Below are 19846 nucleotides of genomic sequence, written 5' to 3'. Positions count from 1 at the left end.
ACTCCTCACGAGATGTGGACTGGTAAAGTACCTAAACTAGACCACATCAAGATTTGGGGCTGCGAGGCTTTCGTGAGACGCGAGACTCATGATAAGCTCGAACCCCGAAGCGAGAGGTGTATTTTCATCGGCTACCCACAGCATTCCTTTGGTTATCTCTTCTACAGACCTAGTGACAACGTGGTCTTTGTAGCAAGAAGAGGAGTCTTTCGAGAGAGAGAGTTTACAAGCCAAGGAGACAGTGGGAGGCAAGTTGATCTTGAAGAAATTCAAGAGTCAAGTGGTGAAGGAACTTCAAATTCTAGCCCTCAACTTGAGGAGGTAACTCCTGTTGAGCCAATTGACGAATCTGTACCTCTGAGACGTTCCACGAGAGTTAGGAGTGCACCTGAGCATTACTATGGATTCCATATTACTGCAGAAGGTGAGACACTTATTAGTGATGAGACACTAGTAAGTCATGATGACCCTAACAGCTACGAGGAAGCCATGGCGGGCCCCGAGTCTGCTAAATGGAAAGAGGCTATGGATAGCGATATACAATCCATGTATGACAATCAAGTTTGGAACTTGGTTGAGAATGTACCAGGTCGAAAGACTGTAGGGTGCAAATGGGTCTTCAAAAAGAAGACCGACATGGATGGTAAAGTACACACTTATAAGGCTAGGCTGGTTGCAAAGGGCTTCTCTCAAATTCCTGGAGTGGACTATGATGAGACCTTTTCTCCGGTAGCCAAGATTAAGTCTATTCGGGTTCTGTTAGCCATAGCCGCATTTCATGACTATGAAATTTGGCAAATGGATGTCAAAACCGCTTTCCTTAATGGAAAGTTGGCTGAAAATGTTTACATGAGTCAGCCAGAGGGTTTTGTCAGTAACGAGTACCCTAATAGAGTGTGTAAGCTTGAGAAATCCATTTATGGATTAAAGCAAGCACCTCGCAGATGGAATCTTTGCTTTGATGAAAAGGTCAAGGAATTTGGCTTTTCTAGGAGTGAAGATGAATCTTGTGTATATGTCAAGGCTAGTGGGAGTATAGTTAGCTTTTTGGTATTGTATGTGGATGACATACTACTCATAGGAAACGACATTCCAACCTTGCAGGAAGTAAAGTCCTGGCTTGGAAAGTGTTTCGCTATGAAGGACCTTGGTGAAGCTGCCTATATTTTGGGGATAAGAATCTTGAGAGATCGGAGTAAAAGACTAATTGGACTTAGTCAAAGTACCTACTTGGAGAAGATTCTGAAGAGATTCAGAATGCAAGACTCCAAGAAAGGAGAGGTGCCCATCCAGAGTAGCACCAAGCTGAGTAACACACAAAGCCCTAGCACTGAGGCTGAGATAGCAGAAATGAGTCGATTACCTTATGCTTCGGCTGTAGGTTCGATCATGTATGATATGACGTGTACTCGACCTGATGTAGCCTTTGCCTTGAGCATGGTTAGCAGGTTTCAGGGGAATCCTGGCAAGGCACACTGGACTGCGGTAAAGAGTATTCTCAAGTACCTGCGAAGGACTAAGGACTGGGTCCTTACCCTCGGTGGGAGTGATGACTTGAGAGTTGTAGGGTATAGTGATGCTAGCTTCCAAACTGATAGGGATAACTTCCGCTCTCAGTCGGGCTGGGTCTTTACCCTAAATGGAGGAGCAATTTCTTGGAAGAGTTCCAAGCAAGAGACAGTGGAAGATTCTACTTGTGAATCAGAGTATATTGCAGCTAGCGAAGCGGCAAAGGAGGCGTTATGGCTGAAAAACTTCATTGGAGACCTTGGAGTTGTACCAGCTATTAAAGAGCCGATGGAAATTTTCTGTGATAGTGAAAGTGTTGTTGCCTTAGCCAAGGAACCAAGGGATCATGGGAGATCCAGACACATCGACAGAAAATACCATTTCATCAGACATCGGATCGAAGAAGGACTCCTCGTGGCAAAGAGGGTATCATCAGATGAGAATCCGGCAGATCCCCTTATGAAGGGACTGACTCGGGTTAAGCATCTCCAGCATGCTCGGAGCATAGGGCTGAAGGATGATATTAGATTTAGTAGTTAGATAATCTTGAAATTTGTAAAGTGTAATTGACATTTGATGATGAATAAAAGTGTTTATTTATGAGTAAAGTGTTGCTATCTCTTGTCGATCGTTTACTATATTTCTTTTGCATGTTTTGACTTCCAGAATAATTTTGTTTGGTATAACATATTATTCAAACCTCCACAGTCGGTCATATGTCGGAAGTAGGTATGAATCAAGACTGTCATGTTTGATTGTAGAGGTCTGGGACAAGGCTACAACAATCATGAGTGCTCATAAGTTCTGAGCATTGGACTCAACCCACGCTCACTGGAATCACTTCATGGAATTCTATCTCGAATGATCGTGAGACGGTAATATCATATAAATCTTTAAACCTAGAGATATGATTTGTTACTTACGAGTTGGTTATGCATTGATTGTACGAAAAACGCATTGGTAACTCGATGTTATAAAATCGTGCTCTTATGTGTAATTCAATAAGTAGTAGAACAAACATATGAGTCGAAGTTTATCTGTTCCTTCTTGGATTAGAAGCTGATATCTGGGCCCCTCGATGATTTTGTTTTGACCTATGTACCGGGCCCGGTCAGAACTAGATTGATGTGTTCAATAAAGTTCTTTGTCAAACAAATCGGAAATCGGGAAACAAATGTTGGACAATAAGTAAGACATTGTTCCATGTATTTGTCCGACTGATATCTAGAACAGAGGATTATATGATCACTTATCTTAAATGGCGTACCATCGTCTTCTCAAGTTTCGAGAAACCTTGTAAAGAGCTACGATTGCCGATCGGTTCCTGAAGTCATACTTGCAGTAATAGTTACTAGACTTATCCAAGTGGGAGACTGTTGGATAAGGTGTCTAAGTCCATAACTATTTCTGGTATGTACTTGACCCGACCCGGCATGGTCCATTTGGGTTGCATGGCACCATGCAATTGGATAAACTAAATGAGAGAAATAACGCTTGGAGATTATTAATATATTATAAGTTCTAATATATTAATAATATTATTTGATTAGTTTGATCAAGAATTAATTTAGAATTAATTAAGTGATCAAAAGATAACTAATTAAATATATGGGTTGATTAAGTAAATCATCCATATCTTGTATAGTGGGCTAAAAGGCTCCATGGATCATCAAGTTGGGTTACACCCATAGGATGCTCCATGGATGCTCCATGGGAGTTACAAACCCATGGGTCATGGAAATGAAGAGTCATGACACATTAGGGTTTAACCCTAGATGTGTCAACACTATATAAGGAATATGATCTCCTCCCAAATCGGTTACACTAAGTAATAAGGGGGCTTGGCCGATTTTGAAGAGTGTGTATTATCTCATAAGTTCTTCCAAGAGCATTTGGTGTTGTGTGAAGCATTTGAGGCATCACCACTTGAGGTGCTAGGCTCACAAGGTTTCAAGGAACACAAGCAACAACAAGGTAAGTTATTCTATCTATACTTTATGTTAAAATTGTTCCCCATGTATGCTAGATAGGATATAACCTTGGAATTCAACTTTGCATGACAAATTAGACAAACATAGATCCAAGGTTATTAGGGTTGCATGTACACTTAGGAAGTGTTAGAATGCTCAAAACCCATCACTTTGGTGAATGAGATGATAGAAGAGGAAGAAACTGAGGTGTCAGTGAAGGTGCCAGAGCCAATTTTTAATGAAGTTCATTTAGTTAATAACCAAGTTCCAGTTGTTAATGATATTCCAAATAATGTTGCTCAACTTCCTGCTGTTAATGATGTTCCTTTGGTGAATGAGGTGATAGAAGAAGAAGATGACATTATAGTGATAGAAGAAGAAGTAGTTATGGTGCTAGAAGAAGAAGCAGTTGATGTTCCAGTAAAGGTTCCCCAAGATCTAAGACAAAGTCTTAATGAAGTTGGAGATGCAATTGATCAAATTCATGGTTCTGGAAGTGCATTAGATGCATCTGATGTTCCATTGGTGAATGAACATGGTGCAGAACCTGAATTCACTGAAGGACATGCATCAGATGTTCTCGCATATAAAATCAAGATAAGTGTTGAAGAAATAGCAAATTTACTTGAAGCATGATATTCCATGGCTGAAATTGAAAGCATGGGGTGGTTGGAAATTGAACTTGATGACACTCCAGCAGTTAAGATGGTAATTTATTAACCTTGTAATTTTAAATATATGTTATTTATTAACCTTGTTATTTCTTGCATCAGGACTTAAATAAGGATGAGCCTGATGTTGATGAAGGTGAAGCTGACTTTGTAAATGATGTTCTAAATGATGGTGGTGTGATTGAAGGTGAAGGCGAAGCTGACTTTGTAAATGATGGTGATGTGATTAAAGTTGAAGGTGCTGAAAATCAAGATGATGGTGATGTGATTGAAGGTGAAGGTGTTAGTCATGGGAATAAGGATGTTGGTGATGTTCTAAATAATGAGGTTGATGATGATGGGAATGTGGCTGATGATGAAGGTCATCTGATAGTGCCTAAGACAAGGAAAAGAAAGCCATTAGAGAGGATCACTAAACTAAAGCTTAAAAATGCAGTTTTTGTTAAAGATGGGAGTGGTTCCACATGTTCAAATCCAGTGAATCTGGAGTAGTTAGTTATGTATATGGGGGATTTAGGTGGGAATGGTATACTTGGGCATTTGCACAGGAAACCCTTTTTGGTACATTTTGTACATCTTAGTTTATACACCCACTAAGTGCACCTTTCATCCAGTTGTTCTCATGTACCTTTTAGGTTGCCTTTTTGGGATATATTTTTGGCAATTTGGTACAAATGGATGGATGGTACATGTTAGTTGATCTTTTGTAATCTTTTGTATTGGTACATGAATATGATGTAATGAATCCCCTCATTATGGTTATAATATATTTGTTATGTTTGTTATTTTATATAATGTTTTTTTAATCCATACCATTGACATCTATATTATGTATCATTTGTAACTACAATTAACCAAATTCAGCATTGTACTTTACCATTTAGCAATTTAATGTATATTATGAACCATATGTTTGTTATGTTTACCATTTACATTTCACAGATAATTTGTATTTTACCATTTCACAGCATTGTACCATTTCATTATACTTTACCATTTCACAACATTGTACCATTTCATAATTGTAGTTTACCATTTGCATTTCATAAATAATTTGTATCTGAAATCTTCATCCAAAACAACATTGTACCATTTCATAATTGTACTTTACCATTTCACAACATTGTACCATTCCAAAACAACACTTACTAGCCAACTTCAGCATTGTACTTCCATTTGTAACTAAAATCAATCCAAACATTCTACCAAAAGCCAAGTCGACCCAAACATTCTACCAAAAGCCAATCCAAAATGATTTACCTCTTCAAAACAACTATTGTCACCATTACAAAAATAAGAACCAAAAGACCTATAATTATTTCTACCAAAGTCTTCAATTGTCCATGCCCCTGCCCCTGCATCTGCTTTGTGTGAGTTGGGTCGATAATGTGGCCATCTTCTTCATTGTACCATTTGAAAAAACCACAGTCCTCTTCTTCCACCTAGAAAAAACAATACTTTGTATTAATTACATACAAATTAGGGCAAATTGTTTCAAGGTTTCTTCACTGTACCATTTCAAGGCTTATCAAGAAATTTACAAATTAGGGCAAATTGTTTACCTTGTAATTAGGGCACCCGTAAAACTTCTTTCCATAATTCTCAGGTGTTCGAGCAACAGATACCTTGCACACATCTCCACAGCCACATCTAACTACTCTTTTCTTTCTTAATGTTGGACCACCTTGGAAGCTTGATTTGGCAGACGAAGTCGACATTTTACAGATACTTAGGGTAGAAGACGAGGGAGAGAATAGAAGACATGGGAGGGAAAGACTTTGGATCGATGTTAACAGAAAACGATTATGTTTAGGGGTTAAAAGGGTAGATGTAACCGGTTGGTAAAGGGGAACCGGTAAAAAACACGACATCTGTGGCAAAAAAAATCGATTTTAGGCATAACCGGTTTTTTTATGTAAATATGGGGGCTTTTATGATAAAAAAACCTTTTTTTTCCTTTAAATTAAAATGAAAAACGTAAAAAAATATTAATCAGAAAAGGAATTTTAGTCTTTTCAGTTTTCTGAGGAACCCAAATGACAAGCAAACATGGTCAAAAGGACTATGAAGCCGAAAAAATCAGGATTTAGATTAAAACCCTAAAAAAAAATCATATCGTAAGGACCATTTTTGCAATTTTGTCTTAATCTTATAGTGAAACTTTATCTAGGATTAAATATTTTGCTTGTATAGATGCACAGTTGTTGAAAATTGGGATGATCTCTTCACATTCATCAATCGTAAACTTTGAACTAATAAGTTTGATGCTCTTAATGTGTATAAACAAATTTAAGCAATGCAACGGATATTGTTTTTTCCATGAAGTTGAAAGGTTGTTATGTAGACAAAAGTTGATGAAAGGCTAAAGAATCATGCTAGCATTTTTAAAGGACTAAAGTGGAAGTATTTAAGAAAAGTTGTATTGTGGAGATTATATTTGGTTGAGATGTATTTTACAAGTTTGGAAGGTATAGGTGTCATATGTGAAAGATAAAGGTTATCGGTGTAATTACTGGAAGTCAAGGAAAAATAAAGGTTATGTAATATTTCCAGCTATGTATATAGTTAGTAGTAGATAGGGTTTGGAGATTCTTTTACTTTGTCTTCTCTATAACACAAATCCTAATTGTCTTAGTAGTTTTTACACCTTGTTTTGTATAAGTAGTTTGTTTGATATGCTTTTGTTATGATTTCATGTGCGTGATGTGTGTACAAAAATTATTCTTAATATATATGTGATATAGAGAGTTAGGTTAGTGTTTTTTTATGTAGGTTTTAGAGTCGGGTTCCATTTTGTAAAATGACTTTTTGCAACAAAAAAAAAAACTTTGTATTAGCTTTTGATGGATAAAAGCCAAAAATTGTTTTTAAAAAGTTTTTGGCTTAATTTTTACATTTAAATGACTAAAAAGAATATCATTAAAAAATGTTTTGGTAGTTGTAATGGGTATAAACGTAATTTACTTGGTAAGATGTTAAAAATATTGGATTTTGTAACTTTTGAAAATGTTATTTTTTGTTCATTGCAAAAAGTTGTTTTAAAAGAACTTTTTTATTTTCCAAATATTTTTTTGACTTTTTTGATTTTTTGGAAAAGTTACCAAGTCCAAAAAGCGTTTTAAAAGGAATATCAAACACCCCATAAATCGGAAACTGCAATATTTTTACCGATAACATTATATTCGTTGAGAATGTGTTGGGATTTGTGATGTGATTATGATTCTTTTGTCTAACTCATAGCATGGGTGTTGTTGATGGAGGTTTTAGAAAAATTGTTCACTTTGTACACTTCTAGTTTGATCATAAAGTAATTAGAATTTGTCCCTCACCTTACAACCAAAACAACATTTTGATGAAGGTCTGAAACAAAATAGATCAGTTGCACGTTGTTGGATGATTGGGTAGTCAATCCTATCAAGGTGATAAAAATAGATATTCATTTCACAATATGAGCGATAAAAAGGTACTTTTGGCAATCGAACTCCTATAGACGTCATAAGCTTCCATTGATTGAAAACATCATACAAATACGAATGTCATAAAAGTTCCACTTTGTTATGTTTGGGGAGTAGTTAATTTAATTCATTCTGAATTTGAGAATCCGTTTTTTATGTGAATAAGATATAGAAAAGATAAATCATTCAACATTCTATTCAATCATCTGAAATTTTGAACATAATGTTCATTGAATCAAGTACATACATGAACCCAAAAGCCCTGATTACTTTCTCGATCAAAAAAGATCCGACACTGAATTTTAATACAAATCTAAGCTCTCTCGCCTCTAATCCTCCTAGCCAATTGCATATCTTTAGGCATAATTGTAACCCTCTTAGCATGAATCGCACACAAATTAGTATCTTCAAACAAACCCACCAAGTAAGCCTCTGACGCCTCTTGAAGCGCAGCAACAGCACTGCTCTGGAACCTCAAATCTGTCTTGAAATCTTGAGCGATTTCTCTCACGAGTCTCTGAAATGGAAGCTTACGGATCAAAAGCTCCATGCTTTTCTGATACTTACGGATCTCTCTTAAGGCAACAGTTCCTGGCCTGAATCTGTGTGGCTTCTTCACTCCTCCGGTCGCTGGAGCTGATTTCCTCGTCGCCTTTGTCGCCAACTGCTTCCTTGGTGCTTTTCCACCGGTTGACTTGCGAGCAGTTTGCTTGGTTCTGGCCATTTTTTTTGCTTTTGTGTTTGGTGAGGAGAAATCGATCGAGTGTTGTGACTTCTAAGAAATGGTGGAGAAGATGTTTGTATTTATTAGGGTTTATAGTGACGGAAGTTTGGGAGGTTTGAAACTTCGGGGAAGAATAGCGCGAACAATCCTAGACCGTTAGATTGTTGAAGTAAGAAATAGACGGCTCAGATTATATGGTGATCGAAATTGTGGATCGCGATCCTTGTGCCCTTGATCTCCTTGATTCATTTGTTTCACGTGTGGAACCAAATAATTCCACCCTAGAATGGTGATTTTTTTAATAATTTGTTATTATTAAAAGTTAATTGTTATTTATACCATCGCATTTATATAATATAATTATATTATAATTATTAAAGTCTATGATAGATTTTTATATAAAATATTATGTTATGTTATAACCCGTGAATTCGAGGATTGACAAACTATAATATATATAAAATATAAAATCTATTTATGCAAAAGGAACTTCTCTAACAGAGTTTCCGGGTCATTTTCGCACCGATTAATCCTCCGCTACAAACATAAAACTTTGTTTCACTCCCTAGAATCACTGCAGACGAATCTCCATAACCACAAGGACTGAATGGTGCTAGGATTTGAACAAAGAAATTAAAATGATACTAGAGTGGTGATAAGTTTGTTATATAAAATCTATTTATATAACAAATTTGACATGTAAACGTTAAATATATGGTTATGTTAAATTAATATAATCATATTATACGAAGAAATTAAAATGATACTAGAGTGGTGATAAGTTTGGTACACATCACCTAAGATTTGCTACATTTTCAATTTTTTGTCATTGTGGATTGTTATATTTGTTATGTTATTTTAAAAAAAATCAATTAATATAAAAAATAAACATTTTAAGCATGTTATTTTTTAAAAACTAAATTTTGATTAAACTTCGAAAAAAATTAAACATCCACACAAAAAAAAGCCATAGAATTTCAAATTACCAACCTAAAATTTTAAATAACAAAACCACATCCCTAAAATAACAAAACCTAAATGTTGTATTTTTTTTTTCGCAATCTTCTCTTTTTCTTTTACCGTCATTTCTTTTTCACATTCGTTGATATCGCTACTGTCTCTTGTTAAGATCGCATGACACGGTTTTTTTATTTCTCTTGTATGGCTGCCAAATATTGTTCCAAATACGACTTCAAGTTGTCTAATTTGGCTGCTAGTTGGTCGATGACACTCGAAGCACTTGTCGTTAAAAAGAATTAAATAGGCAATACAACCCTTGCTATTTTTATAACTTAAAATCTTAATAATTGTTAAAAAGAATTAAATAGGCAATACCACCATTGCTTTTTTTAACTCATGGAGAGCTTCATATCAAACAAACAAACGTTTAACATCACATATCTTTAAGCTTTGTAGAGGCCGCTGTCAGCCTGTTTACTTGCATTAGCCATCTTCTGGGACGGCCTTCCATCCCATGTTCATCGATCAATTAAACTCCACAAGTTAGTGTCGCTCGCTATTAATCCGGAGATGGCAATGCGTTAAAAAAATTAAAATTGGTTGTAGCAAAGGTCAAAGGAAAATTACACGATTTTTGTTAGCTACTTATTTAGAGGTCGCATAATATTCTCCTTATTTAGCCGATTGAAACAAATTTTCTAGTTTGGATTTTTGGAGAGGATTGTAGAATTGTAGATGTTTTTGAATCAAAAACTTTTTTTTTTTGCAACTATTGATGTATTTAATGTATTTTTTTAAATGTAACGTGATTTAATAATGCAATCTTCCAACTTACTGTCTTCTCTCTTTAGTTACTACTTTTGCATATGGACAAACAACATTGATAAAACAGAAACATGATGAATTCTTCGAAGTTTCATTTAGTTTCATGGTAATCTAGACCTAGTTAATGTTTTTTTCTAAAGGAAAAGGAGTGTGGGAAATAATTGACTTTTCATTGTAACAACTGTGATCTCCAATCTTAAAATAAGTAACGAACAAATTTTGTGCAATTTTTCTGACTTTTGCTACTATCAATTTATTTTGAAATACATCAATTTATTTTGAAATACATCATCCATAGATGATTATTTTTAATTTCTTGATAAAAAACGCAGACAATTAAAAAAACATAAAAACTCATCTCTCGTTATGATCAAGCAGATAGAGGAAGCATCCAAAACATAATAAAACCATATAAAGAAACTCAAATAAGAAAGGCATGATTTCTATTAAAACATAAATCATAAGTAACATACAATACAGATCACCAAGAAGCCTAAATCGCTAACCCTAACAACAAACTGTTGTCAAACAAAAACTGTTTTCAGAGATTTAAGCCCTCTCACCTCGAATCCTCCTAGCCAATTGCATATCCTTAGGCATAATTGTAACCCTCTTAGCATGAATCGCACACAAATTAGTATCTTCAAACAAACCCACCAAGTAAGCCTCCGACGCCTCTTGAAGTGCAGCAACAGCACTGCTCTGGAACCTCAAATCTGTCTTGAAATCTTGAGCGATTTCTCTCACAAGTCTCTGAAATGGAAGTTTGCGGATCAACAACTCTGTACTCTTCTGGTACTTACGGATCTCTCTTAGGGCAACAGTTCCTGGCCTGAATCTGTGTGGCTTCTTCACACCTCCGGTCGCCGGAGCTGATTTTCGAGCAGCTTTGGTAGCGAGTTGCTTTCTGGGAGCCTTTCCACCGGTGGATTTGCGGGCAGTTTGTTTTGTTCGTGCCATGTTTAGTGAACTTTGAGAGGCTGATGTTTGCTTCTTTGAATGTGAGATTATGTTGAATGTAATCGATCGCTATGAGAGTGGTATTTATTAGGGTTGTGCGAAATTTGAAGTTATTTTTGGGGGAAGAGCGCCAGATTACATGGACCGTTAGATTCAATAGACGGTCAGGATTATGTATTACGGGATAATACGGATCGCAATCCGTGTGGTTTTAAGTTTCATGTCTGTGAGGAAATAATTTTCGTTTATCCATGTGAAAAGGAAAAGGGACGAATTTAACTTCAAAATAGAATGAAATTACGAATATTTTTTTAATGATTTTTAAGTTAGTCAAAAACGGAAGTAGTAGTTTAGTTACACAATCGTAGGTATTAGCCGAAAATTATAATTCAAGCCATTATTAGTTCATCAAAAACATGGTGGTCATTGAGGAGGGCAAAATAAACAGCTACACGTAACCTGATTTTTCTAGTGATGATTGTTTGGATTATTGGGATCATACGAAGATAACAAGTGTGTATAGTAACTTGGATTCATTATGTGTGTATCAGATGATTGTTAGGTGTGAATGAGAATATAATATGATTGTTTTTATTTGTAGAGTTGGACATCTTGTATCATTTGATTTTAATTTTAATTTCATTTCACTTATAATTTGATTTCATTTCACTTTAATTTTAATTTCATTCGAATATAATTTTGATTTCATTTTGCTTTATTTTCAATTTCATTCGAATATAATTTAGATTTCATTTTAATATAATTTGAATTTTGTTTGACTCTATATTATTGTATAAAAAAATACAACATTTTTATTATTTCATACCTACCGATTCAAACGATTTCTTAATTTATTTCTCATACGATGTCATCATCATCCTCAAATTATTATGCTTCTAAATTTATAATCAACCATCTCACAGGTAATTTTACATTCTAACTATATAAGGAGCTAAAATGCTTGGAAGCATAATAGCCAAATGGTGACATTTGGCACCTACTCGACAAGTTGGAGGCCCAAAATTCGTCGAGTTGAGCCAAAATTCAGCTATAAATAGAGGTGCGAGGCTTGCTTCATTCTTCACACTATAAACCCTTTCTTTCTCTCTCTACTCTCTCTAAACCTCCCAAACACCCCTCAATCCTATGAAACTCCCCTAGCACTAGAAGAGTGTCTCGGTGTTCCCGAATGATCCAAGAAAAAGAGTTTTTCGGCTCGGAACTCTGCCCTCGTAGAGTTCGTTTTTCAAGAAAACTCTCGTTTCGTCGAAGTGAAGCGTTGTCCAAGTTGGAATCACTATCTTATCAAGTGAGTGCATAGTTACTTTCATCTTACACATAAATATGAAGTATTTTATATAAATTACGTGATATATATGCATATTATCTGTATATATTGAGATCTATTGTAACGTCCGCAGATATAGGCTAGTTATTATATAGACAATGAGTGTCGAGAACGACTTTTTGATAGAAGATTAAATAGAATAAATAATCTTAACTAAGTTGTAGTATATGTCACAAGGGTTTCGTACATATAAAGAACGTCGATATTCGAGTTATAACGAATAAGTTATGACATGTCGAAGTTTTGCTACAAAACCGATACGACACTGTGTGATGCAAAAAGTAACTTTACGAAACAATACTTTTTAGCTTTAGTTGTCTAAACAAAAGTTGTAGCATACGTTAAACCAAGAGAGTGCATAAAAAGAAAGTCCAAATATGACTTTGTATGAGAAACTTATGATTTTTCCAAGTTACGGCTTATCAACATGCAACCCGGAGTTTGAATGTTAAATCTACCAATTTTTAGCGGACATGACCTAAACGAGAATCAAGAAAAGTTTGAGTCAACTCAAGGATAAGGAGAAACTATACAAATTTCTTATGGCTCTTGATAACGATTTTGCTGTCACCAGGACCCAAATACTTGCAACTAACCCAATTTCCAACCTTGGAAACACGTACCATCATGTTGCCGAGGACAAAAGATAGAGAACTATAACTTCTGAAAAGAAGCCCTCAATGGAAGTTGTTGCTTTCAAGACCAACATCTCGCGTCAACGTGAGGGAAACAACAGTCAACGTCATGAAAAACCCAGCTATAAGGACACCAAGCCCACCGATGTTGCTGATCAGCATTGCAGTCTTGTGGGAGAGACGAACATTCCCGAGAAGGTTGTTTCAAAAGAATATGCTACCCAAAATGGTGGTCGGGAAACTGAAAACGATAATAAACAAAGTCAAAGGCAGCATGCATTGAGGCTAACACCAGCCCTATTCCAAGTTTAACAACTAGCCAATATGAAACCTTCTTGAAAAACTTTAAGGAGAAGGGAGGTACCATCAAGGATGATACGAAACCAACAACTTACATGACATGTAAAAGGGATAGTGATGATGATTGGGTGGTGGATTTTGGCTCCACTTAACACATCACGCACGGCATCAATATCCTTGAAAACAAAACCAAAATTCATTTTAAAAGCCCAGTTCTTATTCCCAATGGTGAAACCATACCCATTGAAGGAAAAGGAGATTACACTATGCCAAGTGGAACCAAACTAAATGGAGCTTTACATATACCAAAATTCACCTGCAACCTTTTATCTGTCAGTCGTTTAAGCAAAGATCTCTAATGTGCCATAACCTTCTTTCTTGATTTTTGTGTCATGCATAAACTATACACGAGGAGCTTGATTGGTGTGGGTGAATGCAGAAAGGGTCTTTACCGAATGGGAGTGATTGGGAAAGAAAGAAAAGCAATGATGACAACAGCCGACACTTGGCACAAAAGACTAGGCCACACTTCCGGTGAAAAGCTTACCAAAACTAGTTTCCTTAATAGTTTTTTATTCGATAAGTAGTGTGATTCTTGTTCCAAGGCGAAACATACTAGTCTTCCTTCCTCTAATAGTGAAATTAAAAGTACTGATTGTTTTGACTTATTACATTGTGACATATGGGGCAACTATCGTGTTCCAACTCTTTTTGGTGCTAGCTATTTCTTGACTATTGTTGACGATTTCAGTAGAACCATTTGGGTTTTTATGTTAAAATTCAAACATGAAGCTAGCAAACACTTGACAAGCTTCCACAAAATCATCAAGAATCAATTCGACAAATGTGTTAAAAGGATCAGGTGTGACAATGGTGGTGAATTCACCTCAAATGACATGGTAAAATTCTATAAAGAATAAGGAATCCTCCTTCAAACCACTTCTCCACATACCCCACAACAAAACGAGGTAGTTGAATGAAAACATAGACTCCTTCTTGAAACAGCTCGTGCCTTGAGATTTGAAGCAAACATTCCAAAACGATTTTGGGGTGAATGTGTGATGATAGCCACTTACATCATCAACCGTTTGCCTTTTAAAGTTATTAACAACAAAACTCCATATAAAATACTTTTCAAACAAAATCCGAATTATGTCATGATGAGAATTTTTGGATACCCGGTCTATTTCAGGAATATTGAGACACAAGTGGACAAATTCAAGATAAGAGGAAAACCTGGGATTTTCTTGGGTTATCCAACAGGAACAAAAGGCTACAAGGTCTACGACATCGAGAGTAAAAGGGTAATTTTGTCCAGAGATGTTCGTTTTCATGAAAATAACTTTCCTTTAAAGGCCAACAATAATATTAGTCAAGAAGATCCCCTTGATACAATAGGTCATTACGAGAACACATATGAAGATGAAATAGCCGAGGATCACATTAAACAAAACAGTGAACCTATCGTCATTGCTGACAATACCAGCCAAGAAAATTCTGAACCAAATGTTGAGTACCACTCGACTCAAGAACACGAGAGTGATCTTGTCTCTGAGGAAACTCGTCCAAAACGAACCGGATCCCAACCAACGCATCTTCAAGATTACGTCGTCACTCTCCCTCCCTCGATAGACCCTATGCACGCCTTATCAAATCAGTCTTCCTCAACGGTACATTCCTTAATAAACTATGTCTCTTATAAAGATTTTTCTTATTCTCACAAGGCTTTCTTAGTGAATATTGACTCCAACAATGAGCCAAAGTTTTTCTATCAAGCTGCAAAGGACGAACGGTGGAGAGAAGCCATGAAAAGGGAGATCCGTGCTCTTTAAGAAAATGGTACTTGGACTCTTTTACATTTACCAAAAGGCAAGTGTGAGATTGATTCAAAGTGGGTTTACAAGGTGAAATATAAACCCAATGGTGAAGTAGAGTGGTACAAAGCTCGTCTTGTAGCAAAGGGCTTCAATCATATGGAAGGAGTTAATTACCATGACACCTTTGCTCCGATCGCCAAGTTAGTTATCATTTGAATCCTCCTTGCAGTAGCGGTTAAGAAAGATTGGAGCATTCGACAATTAGATGTTAACAATGCTTTCTTGCACGACGATCTTCATGAAGAAGTCTACATGAAGCCACCTCAAGGTTTTACAAAGGAAAGAGATACTAGAGTTGCAGGCTGAAGAAATCAATATATGGCTTAAAACAGGCTTCACAGAATTGGTATCAAAATTTTACCAATGCTCTTCTTGAACTTGTTTTTTACCAATCCAAAGCCTATCATTCTGTTTTTGTTCAGTGAGGAGATAAGGGTTTTGTAGTTGCTCTTATTTATGTCGACGATGTGATTATTGTTGGGGATGACATGCAAAAGATACAAGACACGAAGCAAGAGATTGATAAACGGTTTTGTAACAACGTGAATTTTCAAAACATTTTTTTTTCATTTTTCAAACAACATAAACCATCATTCAATATTCTCAAATCTCATGTTTAGCAAATGTCATCATAATAAAAATACATCCCAAGATCATAAAATAAATCTTCCGTCAGTGTGTACAGATCATGCCTGCGCCTTCCCACGATTCTCGCTCGTACCTGAAACACATACACAACAACTGTAAGCATAATGCTTAGTGAGTTCCCCAAAATACCACTTACACACATACGCCCTTCAAGGCCATGACCTTCCGGTCCAAGTGTCTCAGGGGACTTCCATCCCAACCCGGTAAACCTTCCGGTCCTACCCGTGTCGACCTTCCGGTCCATAACTCCTTGACCTTCCGGTCCACATCATAATGCCTTCTGGCCCATAACATAATGCCTTCCGGCCCATAACAAGCATAGCATACATAGCACATACAAAACGGTTAACTAATCACATACAATGCATATATCTTATAGCATACCAGACCTTCCGGTCACACATAGATACCCTTCCAGGTACAGTATAGTGAGAAGACTCACCTCGTAGGATGTCTAGAATCTCACGTGCTCGATATCTCTGAATCTCGAAACGACAACCTAACCTCGCCTATTCATAACAAATAATCATTCTAATTAATATAGGCTTCCAAGACTAAGCTACACCCTTTTTTCAATGTCCCACAGAGGGGTAAAAGACCATTTCACCCCTCCTTGACTCAAAAGTCCACATGTTGACCAAAACCCTAAAAGTCAACAAAAGTCTACAGCAAGCAGTACGCGGGGCGTACCAGCTCTAGTACATGGGGCGTACTCTTGCATTCCAGAAACAGGGAACGCGTCCCACTACGCGGCGCGTATTGGGATTACGCCCATCGTACATCCCAGTTTCTCACTTCCTTCTTCTAATGTATTAAATGATTAAGACATAACCCCATATCCCAGATCTGGCCAAAATAATACCTCTTGGTCCATAAAGTCGAAACCTTTAAGCCTTGGCATGGCTAAAAGGTTCCCTACACCTTCTAACACCTTTCCTTTCCCCTCCAAGAGTCTAGATCTCATGCATGGCTCAACATCCACATCCAAGATTGCATTTTTATGAACATACAATTCATATAGTCCTGGAATATGATAGATCTAGGCCAATGGAGACTACTTGCTCACAAAGTCTCCATCTTGGGACCAAAAACCCTAGAAATTGGTCCAAGAAGCACACCATATAAACTACAAGGAAAGATCTAAACTTTTTACCTCAGGAAGAAGCTCTAACCTTTGTAGTCCTCAGATCTACACTTGTTCACCAACTTCTAGCCTCCACAATGGCCTCCTCTTCTCTTTTACTACCTTGAAATGACACTTTGAAGCTTAGAACACTCACACCCAAGCTAAAAACGAAGGAAATGCTCTCTTAGGGTTTCTTTCTGAAAGATGGTGACTGAGGGACAAGACCATCTCATTCCTTTTATATCCCTCAAGTCATATTAGGGTTTTGAGTCTAGGCTGGTTACGCCCAACGTATCCGGATGGCACCGCGTACAAAGTAAGCGCGCGAGTACACATCACGTACTCTTTGTACGCCCAGCGTACTCACTCAACACAAAGGACCAAAATGACATCTTGGAAAAGATGAAGGGTTAAATGGTCGTACCTGAATTTCGGTTTGTTGCAGTTCTCCCCCACTAGAACCAGACTTCGTTCCCGAAGTCTTATACCGAAAACAACTCCGGATGTTGCTCCCGCATCTTCGACTTGGAATCCCATGTCAGCTCGGACCCCTTCACATGTTGCCACTGCACTTGCACCAAAGGCACTTCCTTGTTCCTCAAAACCTTGACCTTCCGATCCCTAATTGCCACCGGTCTCTTAACATAGTTCAGACCTGCATCCACCTGAATATCCTCTAATGGTACCACTGCCGACTCGCCGGCTATACACTTCCTCAACTGCGACACATGAAAAGTGTCGTGAATCTGACCCAACTCCGCAGGTAGATCCAAACGGTAGGCTACCCTGCCTACCCTCGCGATTACCCTGAAAGGTCCAATATATCGAGGCCCCAACTTGCCCCTCTTCTTGAATCGGATCACTCCTTTCCAAGGAGAGACCTTTAAGAGTACGAGGTCACCGACCTGAAACTCGAGCTCGGACGTACGCCTGTCCGCATAACTCTTCTGGTGACTCTGAGCGGTCAACAACCTCTGCCTGACCTGTTGTATCTGCTCAATCGTCTGAAGCACGATCTCTGTACTACCCATTACACGTTGCCCCACCTCTCCCCAACAAATGGGGGTCCGACACCTCCTCCCATACAACAGCTCAAAGGGTGGCATACCAATGCTCGAATGATGGCTGTTGTTGTACGGAAACTCTGCCAAGGGTAAATATGTGTCCCAACTTCCGCCAAAATCCAAAACACATGCTCGGAGCATATCCTCGAGTGTATGAATCGTCCGCTCACTCTGCCTGTCCATCTGTGGGTGGTATGCGGTACTGAAATGCAGCCTCGTACCCAACTCCTCGTGAAACTTCTTCCAAAATATAAAAGTAAATCGTACGTCTCGATCTGAAACAATCGACATCGGAACCCCATGTCGCGATACCACCTCCCTCACATACAACTCCGCCAACCTCTCAGCAAAAGAGCTCTCACTGATAGCAAGAAAATGAGCGCTCTTCGTCAACCTATCCACAATCACCAAATTGCATTGACTCCCCTTGCAGTCCTTGGCAATTTGGTGATAAAATCCATGGTAATCTGTTCCCACTTCCACTCAGGGATATCCAGCGGCTGCAGCTTACCATGCGGACGCTGGTGCTCGGCCTTAACCTGGAGACAAGTTAGGCACCTCTCAACGAACCATGCAACATCCCTTTTCATACAGGGCCACCAATACTCATTCTTTAGGTCCAGATACATCTTAGTGGCCCTGGGATGGATCGAGAACTTCGATCAATGTGCCTCTTCCATCAAAATGGTACGCATCCCGCCCACAAACGGTACCCAAATCCGACCTTGAAATGTCATAAGTCCCCGACTATCGGTAATGAACTCCGATACCTGCCCGACAACTCGCTCCCTCTTTCGGTTTTCTGGTCTCACAACCTCAGCCTGGGCCCCTCGGATGGTGTCCAATACCGGAGTCATCACTATCAACCTCATACAAACGTCTCAAATCGGGGTGCTCTCTGCCCTACGACTCAAAGCATCGGCTACGACATTAGCCTTGCCCGGGTGGTACATGATCTCACAATCATAATCCTTCACCACATCCAACCATCTCCTCTGGCGCATATTTAGGTTGGGCTGATCCATCAAGTACTTCAGACTCTTGTGGTCAGTGTATATGGTACACCGAACCCCATACAAATAGTGACGCCAGATCTTGAGGGCAAACACCACAGCCCCCAGCTCCAGATTGTGGGTGGTATATCTCGACTCATGAGGCTTCAGCTGCCTCGATGCATACGCTATCACGTGTCCCCTTTGCATAAGCACTGCCCCTAACCCATATTGCATCACAGTATACCACAAAATCCTCCATCCCTTCTGGGAGTGCGAGCACCGGGGCTTCACACAACTTCTGGTGAAGTGTCTTAAATGAGGACTACTGCTCCGGATCCCATGAAAATGCAACACCCTTCCGGGTCATCGTGGTAAGTGGCACGACGATCTTGGAGAAATCCCTAATAAACCTCCGATAATAGCTGGAAATATACAGTTATACCATTCTTTTATATGAATGGTATTATTCTATTTATTTTTAATTTAATAATATAAATAAATGATTTTCTTAAAATAACTAAAATAATTGGTCTACAATCATTCCTACATCTACATAATAATTAGTTAGAATATAATAACCTAAACACACACACACACACATATATATATATATATATATATATATGTGTGTGTGTGTGTGTGTGTGTGTGTAAGTTTTTTAGATTTGTTTTTTTGATGATGACAACCCTAGATATGACAAAATGGTATTGGGAGATCAAAGGAGGCCAATATTACATAGTTAGCTCTTTCAAAAAAACAATTGATAGTTGTTGGTTTCC

At 37.9% G+C, this 19846-nt stretch overlaps 3 protein-coding genes across 3 annotated transcripts; 1 reads left to right on the top strand and 2 right to left on the bottom strand.

Annotated features, from left to right (window-relative positions):
- Positions 1 to 7774: 7774 nt before the first annotated feature.
- Positions 7775 to 8353, bottom strand: LOC145001220 (histone H3.2-like). The gene has a single exon (XM_078960576.1). It carries the CDS (start codon positions 8327 to 8329, stop codon positions 7919 to 7921), a length of 411 nt encoding a protein of 136 aa, XP_078816702.1. The 5' UTR covers positions 8330 to 8353; the 3' UTR covers positions 7775 to 7918.
- Positions 8354 to 10540: 2187 nt separating this feature from the next.
- Positions 10541 to 11138, bottom strand: LOC145003196 (histone H3.2). The gene has a single exon (XM_078962323.1). It carries the CDS (start codon positions 11072 to 11074, stop codon positions 10664 to 10666), a length of 411 nt encoding a protein of 136 aa, XP_078818449.1. The 5' UTR covers positions 11075 to 11138; the 3' UTR covers positions 10541 to 10663.
- A 1964-nt stretch (positions 11139 to 13102) lies between these two features.
- On the top strand, positions 13103 to 15189 carry LOC145003068 (uncharacterized). The gene is made up of 3 exons (XM_078962219.1): positions 13103 to 13319; positions 14363 to 15027; positions 15082 to 15189. Exons 1-3 carry the CDS (start codon positions 13103 to 13105, stop codon positions 15187 to 15189), a joined length of 990 nt encoding a protein of 329 aa, XP_078818345.1.
- The last annotated feature ends 4657 nt before the right edge of the window (positions 15190 to 19846 follow it).

This window comes from Lactuca saligna, chromosome 6 (genome assembly GCF_052625555.1).
Source record: "Lactuca saligna cultivar CGN05327 chromosome 6, ASM5262555v1, whole genome shotgun sequence".
In the NCBI taxonomy this organism is placed as follows: domain Eukaryota; kingdom Viridiplantae; phylum Streptophyta; class Magnoliopsida; order Asterales; family Asteraceae; genus Lactuca; species Lactuca saligna.
Note: the sequence above shows the minus strand (reverse complement) of the source record. Positions and strands in the feature narration are given on the sequence as shown.

What these genes read in the sequence shown, in the direction of transcription:
- LOC145001220 (XM_078960576.1), bottom strand. Translation starts at nt 8,329, where the DNA reads ATGGCCAGAACCAAGCAAACTGCTCGCAAGTCAACCGGTGGAAAAGCA.
- LOC145003196 (XM_078962323.1), bottom strand. Translation starts at nt 11,074, where the DNA reads ATGGCACGAACAAAACAAACTGCCCGCAAATCCACCGGTGGAAAGGCT.
- LOC145003068 (XM_078962219.1), top strand. Translation starts at nt 13,103, where the DNA reads ATGGAAGTTGTTGCTTTCAAGACCAACATCTCGCGTCAACGTGAGGGA. An exon ending in TGAAAACGATAATAAACAAA is followed by an intron (nt 13,320 to 14,362) that starts GTCAAAGGCAGC and finishes TTCTTGAAACAG; the next exon opens with CTCGTGCCTTGAGATTTGAA. An exon ending in CAAATCAGTCTTCCTCAACG is followed by an intron (nt 15,028 to 15,081) that starts GTACATTCCTTA and finishes TATTCTCACAAG; the next exon opens with GCTTTCTTAGTGAATATTGA.